The following is a 14359-nucleotide window of genomic DNA, read 5'->3' on the forward strand; positions in this document are numbered from 1 at the left end:
TCATGAAATAAAGTGTAAAAATTCCCACCATACAGAAGACAGATCCTACAATAGAATACCGTAATATCTTGGGGAATTAAGTTGTCTTGATTTCAATACTTGGATCTTGGAGAAGACGATGAAGCTCTGCTAGGTTTGTTCATTGTTCCTTTACTTTTTTTTTCTAATCATGTTCTTTTGTTCATCTAATTGCATTTTTTTTTTTCATTTTATGGCTCCTTATAAAAAGAAAAGTTTAATCTAATTTTTTTTATTAATTTGATGCCACGACATTTGTCCAATCATCTTATGCACAAAATTAATCTGAGCCATTGAATGGTTTTAATCTTAAGGGCTTAGAAATTGTATAAAATCGTGTGTCCCAGGATCCTGACTCTATAAAAAATTAATAAATAACAGAAAAAAGAGGAAGTGTCCCTTTGAAGATATCCCATAAAATTGGAATGATAGAGAGAAGATTATCATGGCTCTTGTATAAAGATGACACGCATAAATGAGGAGGAATATGATGCAGCATCTAGACTTGCAAGCGTTGCCGGAAGGATGCATTGCCAATGTGATCTCATTGACCAGTCCTCCAGATGCGTGCAGGCTATCGGTGCTTTCTAGGGTTATCAGATTGGCAGCAGAATCCGACGCCGTTTGGGACAAGTTCCTTCCGCCTGAGACCCATGAGATCCTATCCCATTCTGCCACTGCCTCCGCTGCCAAATCCAAGAAGGAGCTCTACATGTCTCTCAGCCACAGCCCCGTCCTCATTGACGATGGCACTATGGTAATTTAACATCACTACCCTCTCCTTGCCTATCAAAATAAATTTCTTACTTTGAAGAATATTTGTTTCTGTAAGAGTTGCTTTGATTCCTCCCTGGACATTTTACACTTACTTATTTACGAATGGTTATGAATCAAAAAAGAATTCTACTATGTTGTTCAACATTAATGTTGGATGCAACGAGAATCTTAAATTAATTGGGTGTATCAATCTTTTGGTTGCTTGATATGAATGGTACTGACTTCTAAATTATCAGAAATTTGGAACATTTGGGGTTGCGGATATAATATTGCATCTATTGAGTATCACATATTCATATGATTTGCTTGTAATTGGAAGAATTTGGTAGTCTTGATCTCTTTTTATAGATTGTACATTATGGTGCATGTGCAGGTGATTGTAGGTTAGCCTAGTAGGGGAACCTAAAATTTCAGAGTTCTATCCGTGCATTAATTTCTATATATTGTGAATGCTTAGTAACATTATTTGTAACAAAAATGGTGCTAGTTAGCTTTAGGTATTGACCAAGTTCGAATGATTGTTACAATTGCACATCGTGGTGCTATCCGCTAACTGTCATTAACTAATGCACATCATGTACGTAGAGCTTTTCTCTGGAAAAATGGACTGGAAAGAAATGTTACATGATAGCTGCAAAGCGCCTTCGGATTGCTTGGGGTGATACTCCTCTCTATTGGCAATGGATTACTCTGCCTAACACCAGGTTTCTTAAATTCTTAATTTCATCCCCAAGTTTTGTCAATCGGTTTTTAATTAAAATGTGAATGTGAGTGAAGTACATAAGTGAACTTGAACAGGTTCGAGGAAGTGGCTGAGCTTCAGTGGGTTGGTTGGTTTGAAATTCGTGGGAGAATTGCTACACGTAAGCTTTCCCCATCAACTCTATATAAAGCTTATCTTGTGTACAAGTTCAATGCACACTCTTATGGATTTGATTACTCTCCTGTGGTGGTGGAGGTTTCTACAAGGGCTTATGGCTTTGATTATGAATGCCCTAGTTTGAGAGAAATTGTTGATGGAGGAGACCTTAAGCACACTGCCTTTCTGGCGCATCCTGAAAGAGAAATGGATGAAGCTGATGATCTGCTGTTTCCAAAGGAAATGGCAGATGGCTGGTTGGAGATGAAGTTGGGTGAATTTTTCTGTGAAGGAGGAAAAGATGAAGAGTTGGAGATGATTTGTTGTGAGATTGATATTAGCAGCAAGAGTGGCATCATTGTGCAAGGGATTGAGATCAGACCATGCGATAGGAACTAGAATGATCGATCTACCATCGATAAACGGTTAATTCTGGTTAGTTTGCCTTATTATATATTTCTTTGATTTTTCATCGGAATTGATTGGAGGCATGGATGATGAATCATGTCATTTTCATTGTTCTGACCGCGTTGCTTGGTTCTAAGCTACTTGTGACTTGAATTTCTCTTGTATCTAATAATAAGTTCGAAAACACATACTTACCTGTAGTGAGGGAACCTTCATAAATGTCAATCTAAAACTTTTCAAATGTGATAGAAACTTCACTTGAAGAGTGTAAAATCTAACTACCCTTATGAAGTAATTATGCCTCGTCCATGTTTATAATGAGCATTATAAATTTGTTATGTATGCCATGCTGCTAACATGCCTTACGAATTTTTTGGAGCTTGATTCTTTCATATCTATGGGTGGATACCAATCATAGTCAATAATGGTGAGTGCAAGTGCCTTTTCAGTCTTCATGTAATCGAATTTGACAATCTAAAAAAAGTTTTGGTTTTTATTTGTTTCGCTTGAAGAACACGAAGTGCCTGCACCACCCTGCACCTGCAAACTCACCCAGTATTAATAAGATCTGTACCACCACCCTGCACCTACAAACTCACCCAGATCCGACCGCCATCAATCACCACAATCCGGGACACAAACCAGATCAACCAAACGCATCCATCAGTCAAACCACAACCACTCCGATAGCCGCTGCTATTGTCCAACGACAATGTCGCAAGGACGCGCCACTAAACGAGCACAAGAAGAAGTCAAAGGAAGTCTTAGGCACATGTGGCGCATTCTAGGGTTTTTTGACTTTTTCTTTAAAGAATTTTTGTGATGCACTTCAAGGAAACTTTTTGTTAGTGGGCATTTGCTGCAATAAAATAAGGCCGGAACTCATCCTTACATTTGATATAAGTAATGAGCTATTTCATCATATTCCAGATCCAGATTTTGATGAGATTAGTAATAGATGGAATGGCCTAAACCAGTATAAACCCACATACAATGTCTCATTTGTCTCTTGTGGGATGTATATATTCTCAACAAAATTGACCATGAATTTGATATGCGGAACAGTAAGATGCAACAATGTATGTATTCTGCTTTCCCATTGTCGCATTGCGCAATACATACTAGTAGACTAGATCCCCAGAGGTCATGACACTTCACTTTCAGGCAAGGCCAAACCTAAAACTCTAAAAGCATGCATTATTAATTTATTTTTATTAAAATGGGAATGATTGATAAATATCAAAAGCAAGCATTTTCAATTTTTATAAATTTTTTAATTTAACAGAAAAAGAGAGAAACAAACATGCGTGAATACGATCCCTTTCACACACACACACACAAAAAAAAAAAAAAAGACGATCTGAAAAAAAAAAATGCATGAATAGGAGGAGGAATCAGCTGCGACTATGATGCAGCATCTAGACTTGCAAGCGTTGCCAGAAGGATGCATTGCCAATGTGATCTCATTGCCAGTCCTCCAGATGCGTGCAGGCTATCGGTGCTTTCTAGGGTTATCAGATTGGCAGCAGAATCCGACGCCGTTTGGGACAAGTTCCTGCCCCCTGAGACCCATGAGATCCTATCCCACTCTGCCACTGCCTCTGCTGCCAAATCCAAGAAAGAGCTCTACATGTCTCTCAGCCACAGCCCCGTCCTCATCGACGATGGCACTATGGTAATTTAAGCTCACTACCCTCTCCTTGCCTATCAAAATCAATTTCTTAGTTTGAAGAGTATTTGTTTCTGTATGAGAGTTTCTTTGATTCCTCCGCACATTGTACACCATGTTTAACTTGTTTACGAATGGTAATGAATGAAAAAGGAATTCTATTATGTTGTTCAACATTAATGTTGGATGCAACGAGAATCTTAAATTGAATGAGTGTATCGATCCTTTGGTTGCTTGATATGAATGACATTGACTCTTAAATTATTAGAAATTTGGAACGTTTGGGATTGCGGATATAATATTGCATTTATAGTTTCATATATGGTCTTGATCTCTTTGGTTTCATATATGGTCCTGCTAGGAGAACCAAAAATTTCAGAGTTCTATCTATTGTCATATTGTGAATGCCTAGTCACATTAATAGTAACAAAAATGGTGCTAGCTAGCTTTAGGTATTGACCAAGTTCTAATGATTGTTACAATTGCAACAATGCATATACGATGGCTCAATCCGGTGACTGTCATTAACTAATGCACATCATGTAGAGCTTTTCTTTGGAAAAATGGACTGGAAAGAAATGTTACATGATAGCTGCAAAGCGCCTTCGGATTGCTTGGGGTGATACTCCTCGATATTGGCAATGGATTACTCTGCCTAGCACCAGGTTTGTAAAATTCTTAATTTCATCCCAAAGTTTTTTCAATGGGTTTTAAATTAAAATGAGAATGTGAGTGAAGTACACAAGTCAATTTGAACAGGTTCGAGGAAGTAGCTGAGCTTCAGTGGGTTGGTTGGTTTGAAATTCGTGGGAGAATTGCTATACACATGCTTACCCCATCAACTCTATATAAAGCTTATCTTGTGTACAAGTTTACTGAAAGAGCATGGGGCCGGATTTGACAACTATCCTGTGGTGGTGGCGGTTTCTGCAAGGGATTATGGCTTTGATTATGAAAGCCCTAGTTTGAGAGAAATTGTTGATGGAGGAGACCTTAAGCACACTGCCTTTCTGGTGCATCCCGAGAGAGGAATCAGTAATGATCAGCATTTTCCAAAGGAAACAGCAGATGGCTGGTTGGAGATGAAGCTAGGTGAATTTTTCTGTGGTGGAGGAGAAGATGGAGAGTTGGAGATGATTTGTTGTGAGATTGATATTAGCAGCAAGAGTGGCATCATTGTGCAAGGGATTGAGATCAGACCGTGTGATAGGAACGTACTATAATGATCTACCATCGATAAAGGGTTTAATTCTGGTTAGTTTGCCTTAATATTTTTTTTCTTTGATTTTGCATCGGAATTAATTGGAGGCATGGATGATGCATGAATCTGCTGAGATTTAGGGATTTGCAGAAAGACTAAGAGAAATAACAGATAGAGGAAGAGAGATGAAGACAAAGATGAATCTGTATTAATTTTGCTAGAGAATGATTACACAAAGCTGATTACATGGGTTTATATAGTAAACGATTGTAACTGATTTTTTTTTATTTTTTATTCTTTTAATAAAGAGGATCAAAGGATTTCACTTCTAAACCCATGGTGACTCGAACCCATGACTTCGTCATTAGGTAGTGGGTGCTCTAACCACTGAGCTAACACCACTTCGTCGATTAACGATTGTAACTGATTTGCTTACAGACTAAGCAATGCTTAACACTTTCTGTTTTAGCGTACGTAACTAATTTCTCTAACTTCATTCTTGCTGAGTAGTCATGGTGTGACACGTGTTCGGGTGTGAAACGGATTTTGTTGACTTGACTTCTTCCTTGACTTGTTGCTTTATTTCATTCCTACAAAATCATGTCATTTGCTTCATTGTTCTGACTAGGGCTGGGCATTTAACCCGAAAACCTGAAAACTAGCCCGGAATTGGCCCGAACGGTCCGGGCTTTAAAAGATAATTTCACAGTTTTGCAAGGCCCGGCCCGAAAGTAATATAAAACTGTCCGGGCCCGGGCCTAAGAAATCAAAAAAAAAAAAAGCCGGAATGCCCGTTTTCTGACTTTCTCATAAATACTTTACCCTACTCTGTCTTCCTCTTTTCATTGCCGCACACACTCCTCCTTTTTTCTTCTCTCTTCTTCGTCTTCTTCCTTTTCTTCTTCTTCTTCTTCTCTCCTCTCCTCTCTTATTCTGTTCATACCTTCTTTTTCTTCTTGTAGCTATGATTTTTGTCACACTCTTCTCCTCTTTTCTTCACTCTTCTCCTCTTTTCTTCTCTCTTCTTCTTCTTCTTCTCCTCCTCTCATCTCCTCTCCTATTCTCTGTTCATACCTTCTTTTTCTTCTTCTAGCTATGATTTTCGTCACACTCTCTTCTCCTATTTCTATTTCCCCGTACCTCAAATTTCAGTTCATGTGTTGATGTCAACAGAGTTGTAGACTTGCAGATCGGTCAGTTTCCAGATCCAAGCCATGTTGGGGAGAAGGCCAAGAGAATTAGGGGGTGAGGGGTTAATTACTTCATGTCTTCAAGCAATTTAGGATATTTTCTCCATCTATGTAAAGAGGATTTAGTGGTTAATTAGTGGACATGGGATTTTGGTTTTTTTAGGGATTTTGGATTTTGATCAGTAGCCTTGTAGACTTGTATATTTCGATTCCGACTGCAATTTGTTCAATATCTTGTGTTAATCTTCTATTTTCTTGTCTGCATTTTGTTTAATTCGTGAGAAGTAAAACTTTAAGAGTTATACAAAATATGTTGATCTGAAAGTCTGAGAAAAACCAGAGCATAAAATATGGCATCCCCTTCTGATATTGAGGCCTGAGCATTTGTATAGATTTGGGTCCGAAAACCCGGCCCAAAAAAAACGGGCCGATCCTAACTCGGTCCCAGAACTTAAAACACACAATTTGAGCCCGGCCCGAAAAATTTCGGTTCGGGCTCAGGCCTTCTAATTTTTGTGCCGGGCCCGAGCCCAACCCTAGTTCTAATCGCGTTGTTTGGTTCTAAGCTACTTATGACTTGAATTTCTATTCGCATTCTCGTCAGTTTATAAGTTTCTTGGCTTATGTGGTGCTGAGTTGGCATGTACATAACTGACACGTCATCTAGCTAGCGGAGGATAGGCCTCACCATTTGGCCCTTCGGCCCTAAACCTACCCTAAGCCCGCCCGGCCCGTAGGGCCAAAGCCCGACCCGGCCCTTGCATTAGGGCGGGCCGGCCCAACCCGTTTTTAAATAGGGTAGGGTATGGGTTATGTAAATGAAGCCCGGCCCTACCCTACGGCCCGGCCCGATTGAGCCCGTAAGGGCCAAGCCCGGCCCGGCCCAACCCTAAAATTTATATTTTATTTATATTTATTTCTATATTACATATTTACATAGATAGGAAATAAAATCTGATATTTTAGAGAATGGGTAATATTTTGTCTTCTGTCCTAAATGGCCAAACCCAATTAATTTATGAGGCCCGTTTTGCCTAGACTGAACCCAAAGCCCAAAGTGTCGTCAACTAGGTCATTGACTAGACTACTAGAGTGACTCGACAGTCTCGACCTAAAGACCTAAAGGCTTCTGACTTCCCATTCGCATTATCGCATATCATTCTTATCCATTTGAGAGAGAGAGAGGTAGGCGGCGGTGCAGTCCGATCTGTCGCCGTCGTTCGCCGACCCCGAGACCCCGTCGCCGCCCTTCACAGATCTGGCAACACATCCTTCTTCTCCGATCCGTAAAGCCCCTCCTCCTCCGCCTGCAGTCCAATCCGTCGCAGACCCCGAGACCAATCCTCTTTCGCCGATCTCAAGACCCGTCCTCCTTCTCCGATCAGTATACCATTCCTCCTCCGCCTGCAGTCAACCCATCGCTGCAGTTCAACCCGCCTGCAGTTCACAGATCCGTCGCCACCCTCCGCAGATCCCAAGACCCAGTCGCCGCCCTTCCCCGACGCCTTTACCAATAAAGACTGAAGCTTTTGCTTCTGGGTAGCATGATGATGGATGATTACACGTATTTTTATACTTGTAATTATATCTAAAATACTAGAATTAAGCTAATCCTCAAGTCAATTATTATTTAATTAATGTATTTTTATTTATTTTGTAGAAAATAAGCGGAGTTGCAAGTACGAGACAATGCGACGTGAAAGTAAAACAGATGCGGATTTTCTACTATATGATGAGAAGGTCAACATTGAGTCAACCACAAACCTAGAGATACAGATGAGATTTGGAAAAATGAGACAAGCCTAATTAACCAATAGTTTATTTAACTATTGATTAATTAAATGCTGCACGTTGGTTTAATTGCATGAGTTTGAAATCAAATGGTTACTAATCAAGCTGCAGCATAATGGCTTCTTAATTAGACAAGGGTTGTTTAATTAAGCAAAGAAGGACCAGCAGCCCATTCTTTTGATTTCAAGTGCCCACGTGCAGCCAAAATCATTTTTTTTGTGTGTGCTTTCTCTCTCACCAATCCGTGCACTCTATAAATCCTCACCACATATATATATTGGCTGCCCTATCTCATAAAAGGGGAAGAACAACACAGACATCGACCTACAGTAGCCGCACCAAAAACAGGGCAGCCCCTTTGGGCTGCTCTCTTCTCCACCCTCCTCTTCTATTTTCCATATTTTCTTTAGCTTTATTTTAGGAATTTGAAGGATTACTCACCCAAAAACTTCAAGGATTCATCAAAGGCATCTCCTCTACAAGATTCAAGACTTGGGTAATTGTAGGAGTTGTAATTCAAGACTAGTCATGCTAGCTTTTTAGCTAGTTGTGATTATTCTTGTTTTCCCCTACACTTCTCTTCTCTTTTCTCTTTGAATTTTGTATTTTTGATGTTCATAATTATGGGTTGTGAGTAATTTTCTTGTTGGGGGTTAGGGTTGTGTCCCTAACCCAAATTTTGTGTAAAAGATGTTTAATTTAATGTAATGATGCAATTTTCATATGATGGATGCTTATATCTATTTTTGTTGGGTTAAAATGCATGTCTAGGAGCTTAGTCAACTCTAGGGTGTGTATTTTGAGCATGTCTAGGATGGAGTTAGGGGCTTGACTTCCTCTAATTCCTAAGCTAGAAACCTTCAATTTCGTATTCGAGGGGTTATAAGCATGGTGATTTACACCCGTTGCGTGATTGCGCGGGCGGGTCGCTTAGTAGTCTAATTCCTCGATCTCTACGCCTCTTGATGTGAATTAGTGACCATTGAACCGGCTCTAATTCATGCCAAGTGAGTCCCTACGGCCCTTGAACCGGAGTAGGAATACCATGAAAGGGAATTTCGGTCCTTGAGCCTTGAACCGCCTTGGATACGACTACCGCCAAAATAGGAAATATGCATCTATATTAGATTAGCTTCCAACACATGAGATTTGGGTGAAGGAACCTCCCTAACACCCGACATTCCCATTTATTTGGTTACACTTTTATTAATTTATTTTCATTTTTATTAATTTCTTTACATTTCATTATATTTTTGTTAATCTAAAATCATCTCTTAAAATATTGAATTGCGACTCATTGTAAATATTCATCACTAGGCTCTTAGTCTTGATTAGGCTTTGGTGAAAATCAAAGCCGAGCATTGCTAAGGCTTGGTGCCTTAGATTAGCCTTTTTATTTATTTTCTTTTGGTTCTTTCTTTGTTTGCTAAGTGTCTTTATTTCCGATTACCCAAGGATTGTGGGTTAGCCACTAATCCCCGTGGTACGATAAACTTTGGGCATAATATTTCCCTATCTTGACAATGATACGTACGCTTGCGTAAGAGTAAGGTCATCAAGTCAATGGCGCCATTGCCGGGGATTAGGGTTTAATAGCCTTAATCCCTTGGTAAATCGGTTCTAGGTCACTTTGGCATATTTTTGTTTATTTCTTATTAAAAAAAAAAAAAAAAAAATTGTTGTTATTTTAATTTAGTTATTTATGTTTTGTGTGCTCATTTTTCTTTTTTCTTTTTAAATTTTGGTTACTAATTTATTTTTGGGAACTCATAGGTGCTTATTTTCTTATCATATTGAGCTATGGATCGAAGGAGCTATGGATGGGAAGATCCGAGGGGATATGAGCAAGAAAGTTTCTATGGTGGAGGTCATCAAGAGTGGAATTCTCATGCGGTGGGTTCTATGTCCTCTTGCAATGAAACTTGTGCTTTGTGTAATTCTCCGTGGCATTCACGTTTTGAGTGCTCTATGATATTTGAATGCCCAAATTTTATGCAAGAGCGTGAGTACATGTATCAAGAGACATTTGTACCCGACACATATCCACAAGATGAAGCTTATGAGCCTAGGAAGGAATTCGTTGAAGGACTACTAGCTCAATTGCAAGCCTCCCAAGCTCTATTACAAGCCTCTCAAGCTAGAATTTCACAAGAGACCATGGTTCCCGAAGCATATCCTCATGAGCAAGCATATGAGTCTAGGAAGCTTTCTCTTGAAGAATTGCTAGCTCAATTGCAAGCTTCCCAAGCCCAATTGCAAGCCTCACAAGCTCAATTGCAAGCTTCTCAAGAGATGCTTATACATTCCAATGAGCAACTTGAGGCTAGACTTGCACAAGAGCCACCCTTCACAATTTTTCATGAGCATGAATCTTTCTTTGACCAAATGGAGCCTAATTCAAGAGAAGAAGTATATTATGAGCATCATGAGCAAGAGTTGCCTATTCAAGATCGAGATGGTGATGTTCATGAACAAGAAAGTGAGCTTGGTTATGAAAGTTTCAATGCAAGTGAGGTGAGAGACTACACTTCGGAGGAATGGGTGCAATATTGGAAATCTAAGCTTCCTAATGGAGGGGAGATACTTGAAGATGATTCCGAAGAAGATGAGGACTTATTTAGTGAGGAGGATGTGGAGTTTAAAGTCATACACCATAATCCTTTGTTCATTGAGGAGGATGTGGAGCTTGAAGTCATACACCAAAATCCCTTATTTATTGAGGCCGATATTCCCATCGAGGAAGAGAGTCTTTCACTACCTTGTAATGAAGAAGTTGAACAGCCAAGGACTTTCTCTCTTCCTACATCCAAGGAGATCCATCATGAGCTTCCCAAGGTGGATTGTAGAATATTGAGCACTTATGTTATTAATGAGAGGATTGGGATCAAGATAAATTTACCTCTCAATCCACCATTAAGTGGTCAATGTTTCTACAATGAGGTGATGGATTGGAAAGGAAATGGAGCACTTGCACTCACAATTTCCCATCACTCTCAAGAGCTTCTACCACCTATTGTTCCTATTTGCATCATTTCTACACCACTTGAGAAGGAGAAGGCAAGGATAGCTCCTAGAAGAAAAATTGAGAAGAAGAGGAAGATTAAGAAGCTATACTTTTGGCCACCAAATGGAGTATTCTTATGTAGCTTTTGGTCTTGTCTCTATGACACATCGAGGAGTCCCTTAGCCCCAAACAATAGGGTGGTCGTACTTGAGAAGTATCCACCTTGACAAAGATCATGTTCTATAGACCGGCTTGGGGTCTTTAAAAACAAACGCTTCTAGGGAGGCAACCCTAGGTGTTTTTGAAATTTCCTAGTTTATTTTGCATCAATAAGGCTATTGAGCCATCTTTTTGGGAGGAAGGGAGGTGACCGGAGTTGGAAATGTGAAGGAGAATTAATTTGGTAGTGAGCAGTTTCTGTCCCGAATATTCGGTTGATTTTGGGTGACTATAGCCTCCATTATACATGCTATTTTGAGCTTAAATTCTCTGGAGATATTCCTCTAAATGTCTACTCTCTAGTGCCAAAATTTCAGCCTTGTTGAGTCACTGGAACTCAAGCTGCTTAATGGTCAATGCAAAGAGGTCAGAACAGAGACAGCTACTGTAGAGTGACTTTGGGAAGCTACACCTTCTATATCCCAAGCAATTTGGAGCTAAAATTTTTCAGAGATGTGTCTTCATATGTCCTCTATATACAGGAGAAACAGTTTTTGATTTGAACCTTCCTAGCTTCAGATATAGTGTTCCAAGTGACAGGGGCCAGAAACAGGGCACAGCAGAAACTGCAGAACAGATTAGTGAGTTTGGAGGCCAACGATTTTTGACTCAGAATTTATATTTTAGTGAAATTTTACCATCAGGTAGCCTTATGAGTCTAGTTTCATATTCCGTTGGTCTCACTCTCTTTGCACCTCTGGAGCCCGATTTATTGCAGTTTTGGTGACTGAGGGTCAGCAGAAGTCTTCATGACAGGCTGGCAACTTTGACTAGCTATAGTTTTCATCTCAATTGGAGATAGGTGGCTTCCTTTATATATGGATAGAAAGCTCTCTGAGTCTACTTTCTATTCCATGTGGTCTCATTTATTTATCTATTTCTGAGTTTGAGATATGGGCATTTGAAGACAGAAAGGTCATTGCTGGAAGTCTTCTGCACTCACTAGTTTTGTTCACTCGGGTTGGTTGGACTTCTTGCACTTCAATTCTTCAATGGAGGTTAATGTATGGGCAGTCGTGAGGTTGTTGGATGTGGTCAAGGCAATGATATTAATGGAGGACCTTGTCCTTATTCTTTGGTGGCCTATTTGTGACGCATTGCTCTTTGGACACTATATATTTCTCAATGGAGTCGATCTTTCTTAAGCACCTTGAGCTATTATGGAGCATACGTTAAGGAAGTCAAGGCCTTGTGCCTTGAGGTTGGTGTCTCTTATTGGTCTTCTCCGACAGTCGTGAGCAATGGAGGTCAACAAAGGGGGTTTTCCGTAACTTTACTCCGCATTTAGATTTTTATTTTCGTAGTTAATTTTTGTGCTTTCGCCCGGACTTCACTCTCATGCCTAACTCCGACACGGATTTAGCTTTCGAGCTCACTTTACAACATTGAGGACAATGTTGGTTTTAAGTGTGGGGGTGAGGGCTCGGGCGACTAAAAAAAAAAAAAAAGATTAGCTTTTTGTAATTAGAATTTAGTGGTTAATGCCTTTTCCAACCCCAATGACGAGACATGGACTTAACTTGTTATGATTGTGGATAGATTAAGCATGATCTAGGATTTTGAATTTGTTTTGTGATTAAGTGTATATGTGATCTATGCTTGACTATATGTGTGCACATAGCCTATGGTTAGGTTGGTTCATCATAATTAGAGAAGCATATAGATGATTTGATTGACTTGCATGCCCCTATTTGTGAGCTTTTGTGCCTATATATATAGTGTATGCATCGTTCATTCACTTATTCTTTCATGTGTGTACAATTTCATGACATTGCGTATCTAGAACTTGCTTGAGACCTCTCGAGGCTACTTTTAGCTTGCGATGGGATAGAAAGGATTGAGGCATTTTAGGTTAATACCACCATGGCCAAAGAAGCATGTGTCCAAAGATATTTACCACTAGATTGCCACTTTGAGCCTATTTATATATTTAGCCTTTTTGTTCATTACCACCACAAATCCGTACCTAGCCTATACACTTTTATCCTACCCTTCCATGGTAGTTGGTGAAGTGATTCGAGAGAATGACTTTATATTTGATGCTTCAAAAGAAAGAGAAAAGTCAAAAGTGTGAGGTTACAAAAGAATAAGTGTGGGGGTGAGCGATTTTGTTTAGAACGGAAAGTTTCAAAAAAAAAAAAAAAAAAAAAAAAGAAGAAGAAGAAGAAGAAGTAGTTGTGAAAAAAAAAAAAAAGAAAAAAAAAAAAAAAGAGAAAAATAGAAAAAGAAAAAGGTGAACGAAAAAAAAAGTGTTGAAAAAAGAAAAAAAAAACTAGTATTAGTTTTGTTTATAGTATAGTGTAGTGTGGGTTGTACATTGGGTTTAGAGTAAGTGAGTTTGCATTCGAAAACAAAAGTCATATATCTCTACAAGAGAGAGTTGCTTCATCGATTTCTATGGACTTTGTATTTCCTTATCCTTCATTTCTATTAGCCACTTGCCCTTAACCCCATTACAACCAAATAAAAGACCTCTTGATCTTGAATGTTGTGGGCTACCCAGCGGAGATGAGATCGAAGAGCAAGCATATGGCGGCGCATGTTGTGAAATTGCTTTTGAGTGAAACACATATAGCCCCTAAACACTTGAGCGGTAATATGTAGTGAACCTATGTGAGTTTAGTGGGTTATGTTGGGTCTTCTATGTGTAATAACCCGAAAATTAGTGTCAACTATAGAACACTATATTATTAGTTATATTCGAAAAGTCTTACTTTGTTTTGAGTATTTTCTTTTTAGAAATCAATATCATCACATACCGCACTGAGAAGATATGTAATTTTTTTTAATACTAGACTTCTAGTAAACTTATCAAAATACCTTAGTTCGTATTTCTTGTGTACACTCGATATTTATCATTGAGCTCAATACTATTATCTATATTATTTTTGTGATGCATGTCATTTTAGTACTAATTATTGCTATTTTTACCTTAAGAAAGCACTAAAGTTCTTTACTTATTAATTGGGTAAATGTGCATATGGATGTGTGTGTACATACATACATACATACATATATATATATATATATATATATATAGATATATATATATATATATATATATATCTATATATATATCTATATATATATATATAATTAGCAAGTTGATTTATGCTTTCTTTCTTTTATTATTTTTTTTTATTTTATCTTTTCCTTTAATCATTTAACCTAAATAGTGATTAATCACTCACCTTACAATTTCCTTTAATCATTTAACCTAAAT

General features: G+C 38.7%; 2 protein-coding genes and 1 non-coding gene across 4 annotated transcripts; all 3 read left to right on the forward strand.

Annotated features, from left to right (window-relative positions):
* The first annotated feature begins 407 nt into the window (after nucleotides 1-407).
* On the forward strand, nucleotides 408-2960 carry LOC133723318 (putative F-box protein PP2-B12). Of its 2 annotated transcripts, XM_062150132.1 has the most exons (4): nucleotides 408-775; nucleotides 1381-1499; nucleotides 1594-2089; nucleotides 2575-2960. In XM_062150132.1, exons 1-3 carry the CDS (start codon nucleotides 494-496, stop codon nucleotides 2051-2053), a joined length of 861 nt encoding a protein of 286 aa, XP_062006116.1. In that variant the 5' UTR covers nucleotides 408-493; the 3' UTR covers nucleotides 2054-2089; nucleotides 2575-2960. The 2 variants fall into 2 exon arrangements, with proteins under 2 accessions (XP_062006116.1, XP_062006115.1); XM_062150131.1 differs by lacking the exon at nucleotides 2575-2960 and having other exon boundaries at nucleotides 1594-2162.
* On the forward strand, nucleotides 414-516 carry LOC133724036 (U6 spliceosomal RNA). Its single transcript, XR_009853453.1, has one exon. It is a non-coding gene; the product is annotated as a U6 spliceosomal RNA (small nuclear RNA).
* Nucleotides 2961-3414: 454 nt separating the features above from the next.
* Nucleotides 3415-4807, forward strand: LOC133719736 (F-box protein At2g02240-like). Its single transcript, XM_062145905.1, has 3 exons — nucleotides 3415-3737; nucleotides 4278-4396; nucleotides 4491-4807. The coding sequence occupies exons 1-3, from the start codon at nucleotides 3507-3509 to the stop codon at nucleotides 4630-4632; spliced, it is 492 nt and encodes a 163-aa protein (XP_062001889.1). The 5' UTR covers nucleotides 3415-3506; the 3' UTR covers nucleotides 4633-4807.
* Nucleotides 4808-14359: the final 9552 nt, after the last annotated feature.

This window comes from Rosa rugosa, chromosome 7 (genome assembly GCF_958449725.1).
Source record: "Rosa rugosa chromosome 7, drRosRugo1.1, whole genome shotgun sequence".
Taxonomy (NCBI): Eukaryota; Viridiplantae; Streptophyta; class Magnoliopsida; order Rosales; family Rosaceae; genus Rosa; species Rosa rugosa.